At 35.8% G+C, this 19,906-nt stretch overlaps 1 protein-coding gene across 2 annotated transcripts in view; it reads left to right on the top strand.

The window, feature by feature from the left end:
- Positions 1-19,906, top strand: part of LOC127988462 (uncharacterized) — a 523,986-nt gene that overhangs the window by 490,068 nt on the left and 14,012 nt on the right. For both annotated transcript variants that reach the window (XM_052591222.1, XM_052591221.1), the window contains 3 exons: positions 16,618-16,941; positions 18,146-18,481; positions 18,805-18,936. In XM_052591222.1, coding sequence (XP_052447182.1) covers positions 16,618-16,941; positions 18,146-18,481; positions 18,805-18,936 — 792 coding nt within the window. The remainder of the gene's footprint in view (positions 1-16,617; positions 16,942-18,145; positions 18,482-18,804; positions 18,937-19,906) is intronic.

The following is a 19,906-nucleotide window of genomic DNA, read 5'->3' as shown; positions in this document are numbered from 1 at the left end:
GATCGGTATATGGGTTCATGTACTCGCCGATGCCGATGCCAGAATTTGTTGTGGTATCGGAGATATTTCCGATACTAGTATCGGAATCGGAACAACTCTATAATTCACAGTGTGCGGACGGCCGAAGTATACTTGATCTTTATCAGTGGCGCACGAGATGCGATGACGATGTATTATAACGTTTTATAACGTGCTCTGAGCTTTCAACACATCAAGTTGGCTTCAGCCCCGTGATGCAGGAAAGCTGAACTGAGCATCTGGTTACTCGCGCGCTGTGTTCGGTGCGCACGAGAGAACCGCATCTTATGGTCTGGACAGCAACACTGAACCGAGCTCTCCTTCAGGACGTTCACGTGTCCTCCTGCACCTGAACGAACAAATACAAATCGCAGTTTAAACAAACAGAAAAGGATGCGAAAGAGCTTAATTCAGCACCGCGGTGTTCTGGTGTTCAGGGCGCACGCAGAGACACATCTCAAAGTCTTCTCAGTCTTCTTGCTTTTGTACCGACAAATACATACTTAATATGTCAAAATACCTGTCTTGGAAAGTGTGTTCAAAAAAGTCTGTGGTTATGTCTTAAGTGAAAGTAAAGAGTTGAGAAAGAAATCGTATGTGTATCATGGATGCATTGTCTCTTAAAGTGACCGCACCTAATTTACTGGCTCTGCTGTCGTGTGTTTAATGTATGAAACTGAAAGTAAATCACTCACTGCTCTTGACTGAATTACTTTGTAGTTTTAACAACAATTTATCCACAGTCAACCCAAAAATCAGATATAATTGATTCTATTGTTTTTCTAGTGGGTGCAGAACACTAGTTCATTAATGTAAGCGAGTATAGCAAAATACAGCAAACTATGAAATATTACACCCAAAAATTCTTCATACTCTAGACTACCAGTGAAACTGATAAAAAAAATTAAAATAAAAGAAAAATAAATTAGGGACCTGACCATATTTTGCTTAAGTGTTTCTTTCTTTAATTGCCAATGCAACCTTTTCACACCACAGACTGAACAAAATTAAGCATTGCTTGCTTTGTAACTGTTCAACAAAGAGTTGATATTTGTGTAAATATTGTCATACTGACAGTTGTCTGAAGTTTTGGTTGATTCCATTACATATCTTTCTATCAAAGTTATCTGACAGTATCAAGAGGAATTTGTTCTGATACAGTTTAACTCTGAGTTCTTGTCATATTTTAGTACCAATTTGTAAGCTATAGCAAATAAACTGTGATAGTGTGAGAAATGTTGAAGGTGTCTGAATACATTTTGGTTTGACTGTGTATTTTATTTTACAGTGAAGACTATGCAGTGCTATTTTAAATTAGTTTCTGGACACCTACAGACTTAAAAACATTGTGTAAATAGCACAAATAAATAAATAGAACGAGCATACAATACAAATTAAACCATTTCAGACAGGGTCCACTGTACAACCTGCACCAGGGCCCTACTGACCCCAGCTGCAGCCCTGGGTTAAGGTACCAAGACAGAGCAATGTACTGCGTGTACTGAAATAAAACAAGAAGGCATGTGGTTTAAAAGATGGCAAATAAAATAAAAAGCCCATCTGTATGCAATACAGTTTCATTATTATCTAGAGTGGCTTACTTTAAAAAATTTGTGCGACCAAATCATGTTTTGCGCCAGTAACTGAAAAAGTTAGTTGCGCAAGTGCCACCAGTGGAAAAAGTTAGTGTAGTTCCCTGATGTATTTAATTTAATTTTCTAAAAATATCTCGTGACTTTATGTTGGGTTTTTGTTCCCCATCCCACTGCATCTCATGTTTTTAAATAAAAAAAAAAATATTCTGTGTGACTGGTTTTCCGCCCTTTTTATTTATTTAACAATGCATGCATACATGACGCTGTTTTGTTTATAGTTCTATAAGCAACTTAATTAATAAAAATTGGTAAATAAAAATTATTTAAAATTTGTTGTTTTTTCACAGTCATGTATTCTAATGCTTTGAATAAACGTGCAGTAATATTTTGCTCAATGCGCTATCTTGAGACCTCAGAAGAGAAGCAAAAATCTTTTCTTCACCCTATCTGAAATTATGCATTTTAAATTTGAAAACAATTAGAATTTTGATCCTATTTTAAGTAAAAAATTCAAATTTAGTTTTTCAGCTATTTTGACAGCCCTAAGCGATTCTAGCCCGAAGCTGTATCTGTATGCATGAGACCGTCTGAATACCGTCAGAATTCACATTTCTGTTGTAAAAAGAGAAACATTGTGCAGAAGTATTATTTGCTGTTATGCGTGTTTGTCCGAAGCGGCAGTTGCTGTGTGAATCGTGTTCCAAAAAAAAAAAAAAAAAAACTGGACGCTCTCAAAAAAAAAAAAAAAACCTGGATGCGCTCCAAGAGAAGGTTGTTAAAACCATTTACTATTTTCATTTTCTAAACTTGTGGTGGTTGGTCCAATTGATTCGTGCAATAGATTTTCGAACATGAAGTGACAGTCGACACGGTCATGTTTATAGACTAGACGGGAGAAGGGATGGGAAAAGATCTGGGCACTGTTTTTACAGAACTTCGTGCCAAGTTAAAGTGGTCTCGAGCTGTTTTAATGCATTTTTTAGATGTAGTATGGTGCCCGAACCCGTAAGACTTTGAACAGTGAACGCGAACATTTTGTTTACTGCAGCCACAGCCATCATTACCAAGCGTGAACCGTTGACTCTGAAAGTGAATGAGAGAGTATGAGACGAAGCGAACGCACAGGCCATAGTGTGACATCTGTTAATCAATAGTGATAATATTTTTTTTTTTAATAAGATAGCCTTCGTTTGTATGTAGGCCTAAGAAATGTATATATGTACAATACTTAAATATGATTAATATTATTTTATTGCTTTTGTATTCGTTTTTTAAAGAGTAAAAAAAAAACTGGTCTGTCTTAACGCAAATTTACAATCAGCAAGTCGGTCAGACTAAAAGCAAAAAATAAAATAATTGAGTCGGTCTTAAATTGACAGGGTCTGTCGGGTTACGGCAAACAAGAATATTTTTAAAAGGGGGGTGAAACGCGCTTTAATGCATACTGAATTTTTTACACTGTTAAAGAGTTGGATTCCCATGCTAAACATGGACAAAGTTTCAAAAATTAAGTTGTACATTTGAAGGAGTATTTCTGTTCCAAAAATACTCCTTCCGGTTTGTCACAAGTTTCAGAAAGTTTTTTTTCGAGTATGGCCAGGGCCGGCGCTAGCCATTTGGGTGCCCCAAGCACAAATGTATCATTTGTCAGAGGCCCTACAGAGTTACACGCCTACATTTCCTAGCTGCAAAATCAGTTAACAGCAGTGTTGGGAACGTTACTTTAAAAAAGTAATTAGTTATAGTTAATCACTACTTGTTCCCAAAAGTAACTGAGTTAGTAACTGAATTACTCTATAATAACAGTAACTCGTTACCAGGGAAAGTAACTATTTGCGTTACTGTAAAAAAAAAAAAAAAAGTTGCTACATGTCAGAGAATTTGTACTTTTTTTTTTTTTTTTTTTTGCAGTTTTCACAAGTCAGTTGAAATGAGTAGAACAGACAGGTACATAACTTTCAATATTTATTGCATGTCAACAGACAGCAAGAGTTTTATCCTGCACTTCAAGTATTATCTTTGTAAGAAAGGGTGTTTTTGGCCACTAGCTTTGTAGATGCGTGTCACACATTGCATGTACACATTGCATGCACGTTCTTGCCTTTGACCACAATGAATTTGAAGTAGTGCTTATATCTTCACCTTGAAAATGCCAACTTTTCATGGGATTGCTCCTGACTCGCCATCTCTGCTGCGAATCTCTGTGTAGCTTTTGCGTGTGTGTGTGTTTGGCGCCGCTGACGCAGCCGCTTGTGCCGGCATTTGTGTAAAAACACTGGCTCTGATTGGCTACCATGAAACACATGACTCTGCCTTAGCCAATCACAACCGCTTATCTCGTCATTAACCCACCTGCTCACTCGCTGTGTGAGCCAGGGGTCCGTTCGGATTGCATAGTTTATTAAATCAATGCATAGTAACGCACCGCATTTAACGGTCAGTAACGTTAACGGCGTTGTAACGACAGGAAAAGTAATTCGTTAGATTACCACGTTACTGAAAAAATAACGTTGTTACCTAACGCCGTTCTTTTAAAACTAACATTTGTATTTAAAACATTGTCTTACCTGCAAGCGACGCGCGTGCATCATCCCGCTGTCTCTTCTTTTTTCTTTTTTCCACCCCCGACTCTTGGTGCCTTTTCGAGGCCATGTCTGAGGTCGGTGTCTGCCAAATTTGACATTGATTGAGGCATAATCGAACAGACCACTGTGAGGTGGGGAAGGGGGGGCACCAGAGGGAGACTGGCACAGGGATTCACCTTTTTCTCGACTAATTTGGTCTAGGCCTATATTACTTTTGTATTGCTTTTGTATATTAACATGCTTGTAGAAATATTTTATTTGTTATTTATACTAGTAGCCTATTGTGATGATTTTTTCACGACCCAGATTTTTTGGTGCCCCCCCAAGCACTTGGTGCCCTACGCGCAGTGCGTGATGTGCGTGTGCGGATCGCCGGCCCTGAGTATGGCTCTGTGTGACGTTAGATGGAGCGGAATTTCCTTATATGGGTCCTAAGGGCACTTCTGCCGGAAGAGCGCGCGCTCCTGTAGAGCAGAGCACTGAGAGCACAACAGACGTTCACTGATCAGAGCGAGAGCGTTGTGAAATGTCACAAAAGAAGTGTGTTTTTGTTTGCCAGGGCAAGACAACCCTGCACAGATTACCAAAAGAGAAACAGCATTAAGGGACCAGTGGATGGAGTTTATTTTTACAGAGCATCAACGGAGTTGTGCAAGTGTTTGTGTTTGTTCCCTGCATTTCGAAGATGCTTGTTTTACAAACAAGGTCCAGTTTGACGCCGGATTTGCACATAGTTTATTTCTTAAGGATAATGCAGTCCCAACGAAAAAGGGTCACGATCGTGTGTTGGAACCGCATGCGGTGAGTAAAACTGCTTCAAATATCTCTGTGTTGTTAACTTAACAACATGCAATGTTGTCATCAAACTGCACTTTCCACGTGTACAACTTAAAAAAAAAAAAAAAAAAAAAAAAAGACGACAAAGTGGAACTTAGTCATTTTCCAAAACCGCTAAGCAAATATATACAGTTTCAGTACATACCACATAGAGACTTCATTGCTCTTGTTAAATTTCAGCCTATGGATCTGATTCTGGATCATAAATATACGCTGAATCTGACTGTTGGACGGTTGGTTTTTCCTCATGGTAGTGTCACAGCTTCCTAACGGTCTCAACGCAAAAGCCTACTGGCGCTCGTGATTCTTTAGCTCCGCCCACACGTCACGCCTCCAGCCGGTCGTGTTTTTCCAGGAAAAATCGGTACAGACTATCTTTCTCTTATGAATATAATAAAACTAAAGACTTTTTAGAGTTATGAAGGATGCAGTACTACTCTATAGGTACTCAAGATTAACAGGATATTGAGTGAAAACGAGCATTCACCCCCCCTTTAAGGATGGCCTAATAGAAATAAAAGACACACAACATAAATGCTTCAGATAAGGTTTTGAGCTGTAAATTATAGTCTACACATTTTATGATCAAACCTTATCTTTCAGTGAAGATTCAAGACAGACTATGGACTTATGGTGCTATAAAATCATATTATAAGATACATTTCAACTGGATGGCTTATTATCCACAAGGGCAATTAATACTTGAACCCTGATGACTGCCATGTGCACCTATATATTAGATTTAATATTAATATCATATTGTAATTAATTGTTTTTCAATAATTCCATTAGTTAGATGTAGATTTCAGACTTCTTTTCTTTCCATTGAAACCTATTATGACAGCAAAAGTTGTGGTGAAGTTGTGGCCTAGGTTAGAGAGTTTGACTCATAACCCTAGGGGGGTTATGCAGAGCACGAATTCTGAGTGTGAGTCACCGTACTTGGCTGTAGTGTCACTTCACTTAAAAATATGTTAATAGGCCACAATTTTTTTTAAAGTAAATTAAAGTCAAAGAAAAATGTACCCTTCAGGTGAATCTTTTTTGCTGAATATTTTAATTATTCAGCTAATTTGTCTAAACTATTTTAGATACTATATATATATATATATATATATATATATGATGACTTTCACCTTGATATTTTATATAACCGACTGGCTGAAGCCAGCCTAAAAAGATGCTCAGGACAGTTGACGGGCCACTGCTACGCATCGTCACGAAAGCTTATCTTTTTCACATGTTTTTAAGCCTTACCATAGGGCCTAAAACCAAAACCTCAACATTTTGCCTCGATTACGATTATTGAATGATTATTTTATTTCTTTCTTTTTTTCCTAATAGTTCACTGACAAGGTTTGTACTGTACTGTAAATATGATTGACTATCAGCAGTTATTTTATCTATGTTCTTAACATTTCTTACTAGGGTTGGGTATCTTTTGAATTTTATTGATTCAATAAAATTTATTGTTCTTTGATTAACATTAATGACAGACAGCGCTTTTATTAGGTTGTTTTCTCTTTAAGCAAAAATACTGTACATGTGTGTTTTCTTTCTCATCTGTTTATGTTCACGTAAGAAAAAACCGGCTGTGTTTATGATGATTATACTGATGTAGTTTTCTGTATCGTAGTTTCGACTCGGAACAACCTTTTCTACAGTTAAAATACACAGAACAGTCCGAGAACAGACACAAACCAGGAGCCCACATTGCGACCGCCGACCGCTGCTCTCTGTGCACGCGTTCGTGCTTCATGTGCGCTGCACACAAACATGCTATAATAAGTTTTGAGATTCTAAGCTACTTTAGTGATAAATCACAGGACAGCACTGACAACTAGTTTCTGTGTTCCTCTATGCACGCAATCTTCTTAGCTACTGTTTATATGAGTGTGCGTTCCACAAGGCAACTGCGTGAACATGGTAGCTCCATATAAGAATACACATACGTTCATCTAATCGCTTGAATGTCCAAACCATAAAACAAATACAACTGACAAAGTTTATTGAAGACGCAAGGCTCACCACTCACACCGTTTTGCTTTTATGCCAGTGACTGGAGAGCAGAGTAATATGGCTACACACACGCTAGTATGCTTTTAAGGGGGAAGTGTTAACAGGATTAAAAACCGAAATAACGAAAATAACCGAAATGGGAAAATTACGTCGGGTTTTGATTATTTTTCAATTAATCGTCCAGCCCTACCTTACCACTTGACGATTTAAACATTAAAGCATCCAAACACAAGACGCGGAAAAGCTGAAGAGAGTAGCTGGTTCAAGCGCGCTGTTTTCGGTGCGTAGAGAGAGAGAGCCCCTCCTGCACCTGAACGAACAAATACAAATCGCAGTTTGAACAAACAAAAAGATGTCAAAGAGCCCAATTCATTACTCGCGGTGTTCTGGTGTTCAGGGCTCACGCAGAGAAAGGCGTCTCAAAACACTTGAACATCAAATTTGCTTATTTTTGCTCTTGTGCCGACAAATACATACAAAATATGTCAAAATATCCACCTTGGGAATTATGCTCCAAAAAACTGTCAGTTATTTCTTAAGTGAAAGTAAACAGTTGAGGAAAAAAATGGGATGTGTATAATATTGGATGAGTTCATCGTCTCTTAAAGTGACCACGCCTAATTTAGCTACTGGCTGCTGTAATGTTAATCCAAGAAAATGAAAATCACTCACTGCTCTTGCCTGTATTTGTAGTTTTAACAGTCAAACCAAAAATTATTCAGACACCAGATAATTTATATATATATATATTAATCTAGATTTAAAAAACGTATCTATGCCCACCACTAATATATATCCTATGATGTTGGAGCAGAGAACGAGCAGCTACCGCTCTGTGTTGTGTGCTCAGAAATACTGTCAAATGAAGCTTTAAAACCAATCAAACTACGACGGCACTTGGAAACAAAGCATAGTGAATATGCATCCAAGCCTATACAATTTTTTGAGAACAAACTTAAAGAGTACCAAAGCAGGAAAAAAACTCTTGAAACAGCGTTCTCTGGCAACGACAACAGTAAAGCAGTGGATGCATCTTACCGTGTTGCAAAGCTCATTGCAAAGGCTGGAAAACCGCACACAATTGGTGAAAATTTGATTTTACCTGCTGCGAAAGAAATGGTTGGCGTGATGTGTGGAGAAAAGGCCCGCAAGCAGTTAAATCTGATTTCACTTTCAGATAATACAGTCGAAAGAAGAATCAATGAAATGGCAGATGATATAACTCAGAAGTTGGTCAAAAACATTCGAGAGAGTCCCTTTTATGCCCTACAGTTGGATGAATCGACCGATATAGCAAACCTTTCCAACCTCTGTGAGACACCAATGTGTCCCTGAGCAAGACACTTAACCTCTAGTTGCTCCAGAGGCGTGTGACCTCTGGTCCGTGTATCATCCGATCATTCAATTATTCCATTTAATCTGGCAAACCAAAAACGAAATAACGAATCAATATTTAGTTTTTCTGTATGAACCAAATATGAAAAACTGACGTTTGTTTCATGGCTTTCAGCTCGAAACGGGAAATATAATAAACAAGGAAACCAAAACGAAATAATGGATCAAATTTACATTGTCTCAATTTTTTTATTTGTGTAGTAGGTCTAACTATTTCCCACGGTGGCGTCCTGCTTGCTTTGCGCATGCGCAGTGGATAGTTTCAAAGGAGTAGGTCGCTGAGCGCCGAACACACGATGGGTAACTCGCGAAGCACAAAGTTCCTCCGTGTTTTCTCAGCATTATATCTTAGAAAATACGAGGTTTGAGAAGTAAAAGGCGGGGCAACATTTAAAATATTTCAAAGTTAAATTTCATGCAAACAGATTTTAAAAGACCAGTTTCAGTCAAATATTTTATGCCTATAACAAAACCCAGTGTTAAAACAGAGCGCAAACAATTATATCTGGAACATTATATACTGTAGACTAACCAATATGCGCTCACTTCCGCGTATTCATCCCGGGGATAAAGAACACGTTTTTGTTTAACGATCACAGGCATAGTTACAGTATGTCCAATAACAATACAACAATGTAAGTAGCCTAGATAGAAAACGAACAGAGAGCAAGTAGAGGGTCAAGTGTTTTCTTTATTTAAATGCAAACATGTAAACAAATATGTACAAAATTATGTGAAGTTACATATTTACATTATTTTTACAGTTACATTGTGTGACATAGGTAAGTAGTAGTTTTCAGATGTGAATGGGTGGGGGGTATTTTCTTGACATCATCAAACCAAAGTCACAGTAATCCTATAGTGATGTCTCATTCCTGAATCCTGATATGAATCAGTCTTTGAAAGACCTATTATTATAAACAGTTCAGTGACAAATTATTAAACACAGACACTTGAATTTATTCCTGAAAGAATCTGAATCTTGGATGAATAGATTGAATAAAATGCTTCTTTATTAACACAGTGACTTACCTACACCTAGTGGCGATATTACTTTCAGAAGTATCATAAAGTAGGCCTATCATTTCATTTTGTCATTACATATTTCTGTGTTAAAAATGTTGTATAAACATTAATCTCATTTCATTATACAGTTGTAATTGTTATGTAAAGGCATGTCTGATCAGCATTAAACTGTAAACAGGCCTAATACATCTAAAATCAACTTCAGACGCAGCTATCTCTGAAGGCTTAATTAATACTGATTTAATTATTACATGTATTCCAATTTAACATTATCATTTAAGAATTTAACATTAAGGATGACATAAATACAAACCCGATTCTCAAAATGTTGGGACGCTGTACAAATTGTGAGTAAAAAGGGAATGGAATAATTTACAAATCTGATAAACTTATATTTTATTCACAGTAGAATCTAGATAATATATGTTGAAAGTGAGACATTTTGAAATGTCATGCCCAATATTGGCTGATTTTGGTTTCATGAGAGCTACACATTCCAAAAATGTTGGGACAGGTAGCAATAAGAGGCCGGAAAAGTTAAATGGACCAATTAGCAACTTATTAGGTCAATTGGCAACATGATTGGGTTTAAAAAGATCCTCTCAGAGTGGCAGTGTCTCTCAGAAGTCAACATGGGCAGAGGATCACCAATTCCCCCAATGCTGCGATGAAAAATAGTGGAGCAATATCAGAAAGGAGTTTCCCAGAGAAAAATTGCAAAGAGTTTGAAGTTATCATCATCTACAGTGCATAATATCATCCAAAGATTCATAGAATCTGGAATCATTTCTGTGTATAAGGGTCAAGGCCAGAAAATCACACTGGATGCCGTGATCTCCGGGCCCGTAGACGGCACTGCATCACATACAGGAATGATACTGTAATGGAAATCACAACATGGGCTCAGGAATACTTCCAGAAAACATTGTCAGTGAACACAATACACCGTGCCATTTACCGCTGCCGGCTAAAGGTCTATTGGTCAAAAAAGAAGCCATATCTAAACATGATCCAGAAGCGCAGGAGTTTTCTCTGGGCCAAGGCTCATTTAAAATGGACTGTGGCAAAGTAGAAAACTGTTCTGTGGTCAGACGAATCAAAATTTGAAGTTCTTTTTGGAAAACTGGGACGCCATGTCATCCAGATTAAAGAAGACAAGGACAACCCAAGTTGTTATCAGCGCTCAGTTCAGAAGCCTGCATCTCTGATGGTATGGGGATGCATGAGTGTGTGTGGGATGGGCAGCTTACACATCTGGAAAGGCACCATCAATGCTGAAAGGTAAATCCAAGTTCTAGAACAACATATGCTCCCATCCAGACGTCGTCTCTTTCAGAAAAGACCTTGCATTTTCCAACATGACAATGCCAGACCACATACTGCATCAATTACAACATCATGGCTGTGTAGAAGAAGGATCCGGGTACTGAAATGACCAGCCTGCAGTCCAGATCTTTTTTGTCGCATCATAAAGAGGAAGACCTAATTGAGCAACTAAAAGCCTGTATTAGACAAGAATGGGACAACATTCCTATTCCTAAACTTGACCAACTTGTCTCCTCAGTCCCCAGACATTTGCTGACTGTTATAAAAAGAAGAGGGGATGCCACACAGTGGTAAACATGGCCTTGTCCCAACTTTTTTTGAGATGTGTTGATGCCATGAAATTTAAAATCAACTTATTTTTCCCTTAAATTGATACCTTTTCTCAGTTTAAACATTTGATATGTCATCTATGTTGTATTCTGTTTTTATTCACAATTTCAAATTTTTTTGGGAATTGGGTTTTATATTTAGGCCTAATACGACCTTCTGTTTAAATGGTTAACAAAAATGATTTGTGATAGAAAATGACACTGATAGAATAATTTCTGGTGAGTGCAGGTTTGAAGTAAATTAATTTCATTTTTCAGATTTCAAAATTAAATAAAAAAAGATGTGGATGAAACCCTGATTTTATGCTTCACAAAAACAAAAAAGGCTTATTTAGGCTATTCATTTATTTTATGTGAGAATTAAGAATTAAAAAAAGTCTGCTTGCAGAGTTTGGAAGAATACAAATCATTAAAGCAAAAGATCTGCATTTATCTTAAAGTAATTAGTTATTTTCCTACATAGCTGCTAAATATAATTTTTCACTTGCTGCCTTTCCAACCTAAGGAAATAGGCAGCAGAACTCTGCTCACTTGTCGCCAATTCAGACGAGATCTGATAAAGCCATGGATTTACAGTAGGTACTAAGTGTATAGTTATTTCAACCCTGATACTACATCAATAATTTGATAACTGAAGAACGGCACACAGCAGTAGGTAAGCTAATGCTAGTTTAGACATAACACAAGGAATAAATTAATTTGTTTTATTTGTACAGATTGCAATGTAACTGTAAAATAATGTAAATATTTAACTTTGTAGTTCTGTGCATACAGTATTTGTTTACATGTGCACTAGAACTGTTTGTAAGTGTGTATTGCTACTAGAACTTACATTTCAAAGTACATCTGTGCAATAAAGGTGTTCTTTTCTATAAATTCAGTATAATAAAAGGGTGTAATATATTTAACTGATACAGTAATTGTCAGGTAAAATACTATTACAAACATTATTACAGAATATCAACCATTACCTTTTTAATTACATGGTTATCTTTAAATTTTTTAAATTTTTATATTGCAAAGCTAAATATATATTACATGCAGTACACGCATCTTCAAGAAACATCTAAAAATGCATCTCTTTCATCTTTGACCCTCGAACTCTAGCGCTGTCTATTCTAATTATATTTTATCTCATTTTTATTTATTTTTTCTAATTGCTAGTTTTTCATTCAACACTAGCTTTCTGTATTCTTTTTCAAATCTTTTTTTTATTATTTGTATTGTATGTGTGTATGTAGATAGATAGATAGATAGATAGATAGATAGATAGATAGATGATAGATAGTATTTAATAATTAATTATCTACTTAAAATGCCCCACATACCAAAACAAGTGGTTAGCGTGATTTCAAAGGACATTTAAACCATCTCTGATTTTTATTATAGCGTGTTGTATTGTTATTGGACATACTGTAACTATGCCTGTGATCGTTAAAAAAAACAAAAACGTGTTCTTTATCCCCGCGAGGAATATGCGGAAGTGAGCGCATATTCCTTTGAAACTATCCACTGCGCATGCGCAAAGCAAGCAGGACGGCACCGTGGGAAATAGTTAGACTTACTACAACAAATAAAGAAAAATTGATTAAAGGTAAATTTGATCCATTATTTCGTTTTGGTTTCCTTGTTTATTATATTTCCCGTTTCGAGCTGAAAGCAATGAAACAAACGTCAGTTTTTCATATTTGGTTCATACAGAAAAACAGAAAAACAAAATATTGATTCGTTATTTCGTTTTTTGGTTTGCCAGATTAAATGGAATAATTGAATGATCGGATGATACACGAATCGACCTCTGACATATATAGCAATTGTAAGTCGCTTTGGATAAAAGCGTCAGCTAAATGAATAAATGTAAATGTAAACAAGTTGAGATTTTTTTTGTGCATGTTATCCATTTAGCTAAATTTATTTCATGGTTGTTGGTTTAAATTTATTTACATATTGCAGTTCCGTTTCCCTTTAATGTGTCTTTTTTTTTTTTTTTGCCTGCTCTCGATAAGCGCTTGTCACTCGAGTCTGACTCTAGTCTTGCTTTGTCCAGTGCTCCATTTCTCTGCCGGTTTTGACTGCTCGTTTCAACCCAGCTCTGCCTGTTCCCTCTGACGGCTCTTCGGCTCGCTGACGTTCTACCCGCTGCCGACCTCTGCCTGGATTTGGTTTTCCCGTTTTCGAAATGTCAACCCGAGCCTTTGGGGGCTTGCTGACCCGTTATGTATATTTTCTGTTTATTCAATACATTACCAGTTTATTCAATAAAGACAATTAACAGCCTTGCTTCCGAGTACTTAGTTAACCCGACCAGTGTTGGTCATCGTACTTACAAAAAGTAATTAGTTACAGTTACAAATTACTTCTCCTAAAATGTAACTGAGTTAGTAACTCAGTTACCACATTGTAAAAGTAATTAGTTACTCAGCAAAGTAACTGTGACATTATTTTTGTATGTTCTATAACACTATTATGTCCTATAACATCTTTAATATATAAGATGTTTATATTAACTGATTGAAGAATAAAAACACTGAGTATTTTAGAAAATTTTGTATTTATTTGAACTCAATAGATTGTAGCCTGCCATATGATATGCATAGAAATAAAACATATAAAAAATAAATATTGAAAATAAAATTCAAGTGCAAAATTAAGACAAACTAATTTAAACTTGGGTAAAAAGAAACAAAGGGAAACCTGGCCATTAGTGCAAATCTCTGTAACTGTATATTAGGCCTAACGTTGTGCACAATGAGCAGAACACGTGTGTTCACACCTGACGCGAATAGAGCTTCTGGCGCGAGTGATTTCAATGTTAAGTCAATGCGAAGACGCGAATAGACAACCTCCGAAAATCAGCAAAACACATTCTTAAATAGACGCTGTCTTTATAAATAAACAACTTCATTCTCGCATTACATACTTTTAAAACTAGATTTATTCGCGCAAGTCGCATCTGGTGTGAACACAGCATTAAATATTCATTACAGTAACATGTTAGCATGTGTTGATGTGAGGTGGCACTGGTTCATAAGATTTGAGTTGCTTGAGGCAGACGTGGATAAAGTATTTTTCCTGGGCATAGCGTGCATGTTTCAGAAACATTTTTGCCTTTAATTCCCATTACTTCCAGTTCGGGAACACCATTATCGCTGACCCTGTCTTGTGTTTAGTGGTTGTCAGAGCGTGCAGTGAGACAGCGTGAGCGGGGCACCGCCCACCCAGCCAATCATCATCAGATTTGCAACAGGGTCACGCAGCTGATGTGTAGCCACTAGCCAAAGCATGACACCTCGTGATTTATTCAACCAAACTGTAGTAACGCAACACTTTACATTCTCAGTAACGATAACGGCGTTGCAATGACGGGAAAAGTAATTAATTATATTACTCCGTTACTGAAAATTTAACTCCGTTAACTTAAACGCCGTTACTCCCAACACTGAACCCGACACAAAAAGCGGGATCGTTAAAATTCTTTTGCAGTGGGCCGCGGAAACATATGTGTTTGGCTGTGTGGGCCATGAGTTAAAAAAGGTTGGGAACCACTGGCCTATGTTGATAAATGATTAAATAATTATATAAATATTTAGTTCAGTAAGGTAGTTTGCAGTATTTTTTCCATTGCATTCTGAATATTTCTCACTCGTTTTGTGAAGTTTGTGAATCATTTTATCTGTTTTTGCAGTGCAGTAAGTTTGTGCAATTGTTTTTACTATATGCTGCATAGTTTGTGTTTATTGTTCATACTCAGATTGAAAATATATTTCTCAGAAGAAGAAAAAAACTTTTTTTGTTTGGATTTGTTATCAAATAACACTTTTACCATTTTCTTTACTCATCAAAATGTTTTTGGACACATCTCTATTGTTATTTTTCGAAATAGGCCTGTTTTTTTACTTAAAAGCGCAGATAACAATATTGTAATAAATGGCTATAATTTGCTTGGGGAATGGTATATCTAAACAAAATTTTATTTGAAAGTGTAAAACACCCAGGCACAACTTTCTATAGAAAAATATATATAACTTTAGGAGTTTCTGTTTGAGTACACAGTAAAAAACACCCAACTGTTGCTTGCATTTTTCTTAAAATTCTGTAATTTCATTCATTCTTTGAGAAAACAAAAGTAAAATTGAGACTTAAAATTAGTTAAACTTAAACTGTAAGTCCTCCTGTTTAAATGGTGTATGGCACTTGATGCTGACTGCTAGAATAGGTTTGAAAAACAAAGAAAAGTGCAGGTGTGTCAGGTGCCCCAAAAATGTTCTCGGTCTTTAAGGGTTAAGTTTAGGCTACGTTCTACAATAGCCTAATTGCTGCAGGCTGCTTTACATTTTTTCTTCACTTCACTTTTTTTTTTTTTTTTTTTGCTTTTAATCTGTACTTTTGTTTGTTTGCATGCATTGTTAAAGGTTTTCAGCTACAAAACACGATGTGTAATGTTCAAGCTTATTGTAAGCTTGTTCAAAATGATGGAAACAATAAACGTCTGTCTCATTAAACTTAATTTAAATAAATGAATATTTGAATATTCGTTTTTTGTGAGCTCAAATATTCAAATGTGATATTTGCGGAATTTGATATTTTTTATTTACATTGACACATCAAAACATACACTAATATTATCTAGAATGATCAAAAGTTATTTATACATTTGGCAAATGTTTATTCAGGGGGCTTCTTGACACGGTGGGCCAAGATGGCCCCTTTAAATATATATTTATTTTTTATTTATTTTATAATTAAAAAAACATATCACTGCCTCTTTAGGATGTATGTTGCATTTCTCATGTACAAGTAGCTTTGCATAAAAGTGTCTGCTGAATGAATGTAAAAGTAGCATATCCTTAAATGTGCTCTGACTTGGGTGTTCACACTTGTTTACTCTTTACACAAACCAACTAATACCTTTCTAAGTAACCATAAAGTGAACAGAATTAAAAAAATCACTTGAGTTGAACCACTTGAGAATTCCATTTATTATTAAAGGCAACCCCTTCAAATTAATGTCGAAACATACATGCGTATTTAAAGCTTATAATTGCTTATAATGATAATGTTAACATTTAATTAGTTTCATTTTCATCAATGTTTTAATGTTTGTATGTAATTATCACAATCATAAACAGGAAAGAAAAATCCTGCATACATGACAATAATCACTCAAATACACAAACACACAAGTTACTTGTGTGTGTAAATGTAAAAATAAGAAGTAATAAGATCCTGATAGTTTTGTGCTTCTATTTTATAGCGAATGCAAGAGTTGTCAATCCAATCCAAGTTTGCTGCCTCTGTAAACAGTCAATTAGACTGTACTACTGTGGTTTTTTTTTATATATTCATATCCCTACCCACCATACCCTTTAATAAGTAAATTTGTGTTTCTATTAGACAAGACTAACCTCAGTTGCTATCTGTTTGCTAACATTATCAGCAGTGTTATTGAGTTTAGTCTCTGAGAAACTATTTCTGTTTGTTCTGCAGGTGTGTTTGGTGCTGATGAAGATAAAGTGAAGTCAGTGTCAGTGATGGAGGGAGATTCTGTCACTCTGAACCCTGATCTCACTCAAATACAGGGAATTAATGAGATACTGTGGAGGTTTGGAGAGAAAGGTTCCACCATTGCTCAGATTGATGGAAATGACATCACATATAAAGATGTTAAGGTATTCAAAGGCAGACTGAAGCTGGATCAGACTGGATCTCTCACCATCACAAACGTCAGAATCAATCACTCTGGACGTTATAAAGCAGAAATCAGGCACAAAACTGGAACTTCAAATAAGAACTTCAGTGTTACTGTAAATGGTGAGAAAATAATTATTTATAAATAAGAAATTTCCACTTACCGGTTAAAGGAGGGATGAGGTAAATGTTATAAGTGCAGCAGTACAAAGTTTTTATTAAACACAGAGCCAAAAAACACTCATGGTGCAAGAAAAGAACAAATAGGGTAATGCAATGAGACCAGACCAAGAACTGACAGAAACACAGAGCTTTAATACACAACCAGTCCAATAACTGAAATGAGACACAGATCATACAACTCTATTAATCAGTGTGAAACTGTATAAAACACTGAACACAGACAGAGGAAACTGATCTGGAAGCAGTGGAAACCAAATCACAATCAAACACAAACACAGAAGAAAAGTTCATACAAACTTATGGCCCGATATTTTTAGTTTCCACTGGTATTAGTATTGAAATTATTCAAAGCAGGATCAATTATTGTATCTGGGGATAAGTAAACAATCCCCCATGTGGGGTGCATTCTTGTGATTGGCTAAAACAAGGGAGATATCTGATTGGTTGCAGATCATTCCCTGTTAAAAAAAAAAAGGCATTTGTGTGTCGAGCCAAGTCAGGGGAGTCTCAAAATTCACACATGAATGCAGTGAAGTTCACAGACCGCAAGCAGTTTGTAAATCAATATATATGTGTGTGTGCGTCAGAAATACATTTCTGAATCTTGTCCTGTGGATTTGTGAATCTTGAGTGCATTTGTAAATGTTGTTTGCATTTCTGAATTGTGTGTGTATTTCTGATTTTTGTGTGCATTTCTGAATTTTGTATGCATTTGTCAATCTTCTGTGCTTTTAAAATTTTGTTTGTGCATTTGTAAATTTTGTGCGCATTTGTGTATCCTGTGTGTGTATTTATGAATCATGTGTGTGCATGTATGAATCCTATGTGTGCATATGTGAATGAAGTGTGTGCATTTATCTTTATTGAGACTCTTTTGGCTCCATACATTTGCCCCTCTTTAACCTGTATAGAGAGAAAACTGAATCTGTGTGTGTATGTGTTTTAAATAATTAATACATTGAAAAAAAGTAATGCATTTAAAGAAAATTTAATACAGTACTTAAATTAGATTAATACCATAAACAACTTAATATGTCTCCTAAATGCCTTGTGTAGTAACCGTAATATGTAACTGACTGTAAAACTTCATAAAGTGCCAGTAACAGTGTTCAGTTTATTTATTTTCTGTCTGTGACTCCTGTAGAGTCTCCATCTGTTATTGCTGGGACTGAAACTGAATTGAAGCTCATGTCAGTGACGGAGGGAGATCCTGTCACTCTTCATGTTCCTCAAATACAAGGAAATGAGCTGATAGTGTGGAGGTTTGGAGATGAAGGAAAACTCATAGCTAAAGCTGATATAGAGGCCAAGAGCTCATCATTATATGATGAAACTGATGAGAGATTCAGAGACAGACTGAAGCTGGATCAGACTGGATCTCTGACCATCACAAACACCAGAACCACAGACTCTGGAGAATATAAAGTGAAGATCAGCAGCAACAAACAGACTTCATACAAGAGATTCACTGTTACTGTCAGTGAGTAACTCAAGAATGATTGTAATGATTGTTTATCAGCTGTCAGGAATAATTGAATAATTGTATTAGCTAAAACTGTTTCTCTCTTACATTACTGACAACTGAATATATCTGTAATACTGATAATTGTCAGGCTTATAATGATAATATTAACATTTAATTAGTTTAATCTTCATCATTGTTTTAATGTTTATATGAAATTATCACAATCATAAATATTAAGATCAATTTACCAAATACACACTTAGATTATATAGTGCTGATGTTTGTAGTGTTAGTTATAGTTCAGACACACGTTCACACTAATGTCTGTCTCTCTTCAGCTGTACCAGATTCAGGTCTCTCTGGAGCTGCTGTAGCAGGGATTGTTATAGGTCTTCTGCTGGCTGTAGCTGCTGCTGGTGTGATTTACTACTACCGTCGCCCCATTACCACTAATCTACCAAACCAAACATGTAAGTTTTACAGTCGATACAGCAAGAGAAAAACATTGAGATTTATTGTGATTCAGTAGAGTTTAAATATATAGTATGACTTTTCAGTCAACATTTCTGCTTTTTTCTAATTCTTGTATCTGCTTGTAATTGATGCTGTAATTAATGAAGTGTGTGATTGAGCAGAATTACATAAATACACTAATTACTGAATCAGTCTATTTAAAACGCCTAATTTCAGATGTTTTTGATGATCTGTATTGTGGTTCAGTAGAGTTTAAATGTATAAAATGATTTTTTAGTCAACATTTCTACTTGAACCATAAGTTTTTCTTGTAATTGATACAAAAATTAATGAAGTGTGTGATTGTCCAGTATTGAGCTGAATTACATCAATCTCTGTCTGTTTAAAACGCTGAATTTCAGATGTTTTAGATGATGTTTGTGTTTATGTAGTTTTCTTCCTCTATTGAGGGTTGAGAAATTTAACAGAAACTAACCTAAAATCATAGTCCTGCTGTCCTTCTGTCTTTCTTTTTGAGTTTTATCAGGGCTGAGTCTTTCATAGCATCTCACAGATGTGTGTGTGTTTGTATCGTGTGTGGCTTCATTCACTTTGTTCATTTAACCATCACAGATTATTAATACAGAAACTTCAAACTGAAAACCAAGAAAATGATATGGAGAGAGTGTTGTTACATCTGCTGTAAATGACACTCATGTTTATAATTCAGTGAATATATCTGAACATATCTGGTCAGTGTTGTTTATTTATTCTTTTAAAGGGATAGTTTACTCTAAAATATAAATTATGTCATCATTTACTCACTTCTATGTCATTGCAAATGCGTGTGACTATTTCTTCTGTCAAATACAAGATATTTGGATAAACATTATGGAGCTCTTTTTCTATACAAACAATTTTAAAGCTGCAGTCCCTAAATTTTTCTGGTAAAGAATTATCCGAAATCAATATTTGAGCAAGAAGTAC

This window comes from Carassius gibelio, chromosome B22 (genome assembly GCF_023724105.1).
Source record: "Carassius gibelio isolate Cgi1373 ecotype wild population from Czech Republic chromosome B22, carGib1.2-hapl.c, whole genome shotgun sequence".
Classification (NCBI taxonomy): Eukaryota; Metazoa; Chordata; class Actinopteri; order Cypriniformes; family Cyprinidae; genus Carassius; species Carassius gibelio.
Note: the sequence above shows the minus strand (reverse complement) of the source record. Positions and strands in the feature narration are given on the sequence as shown.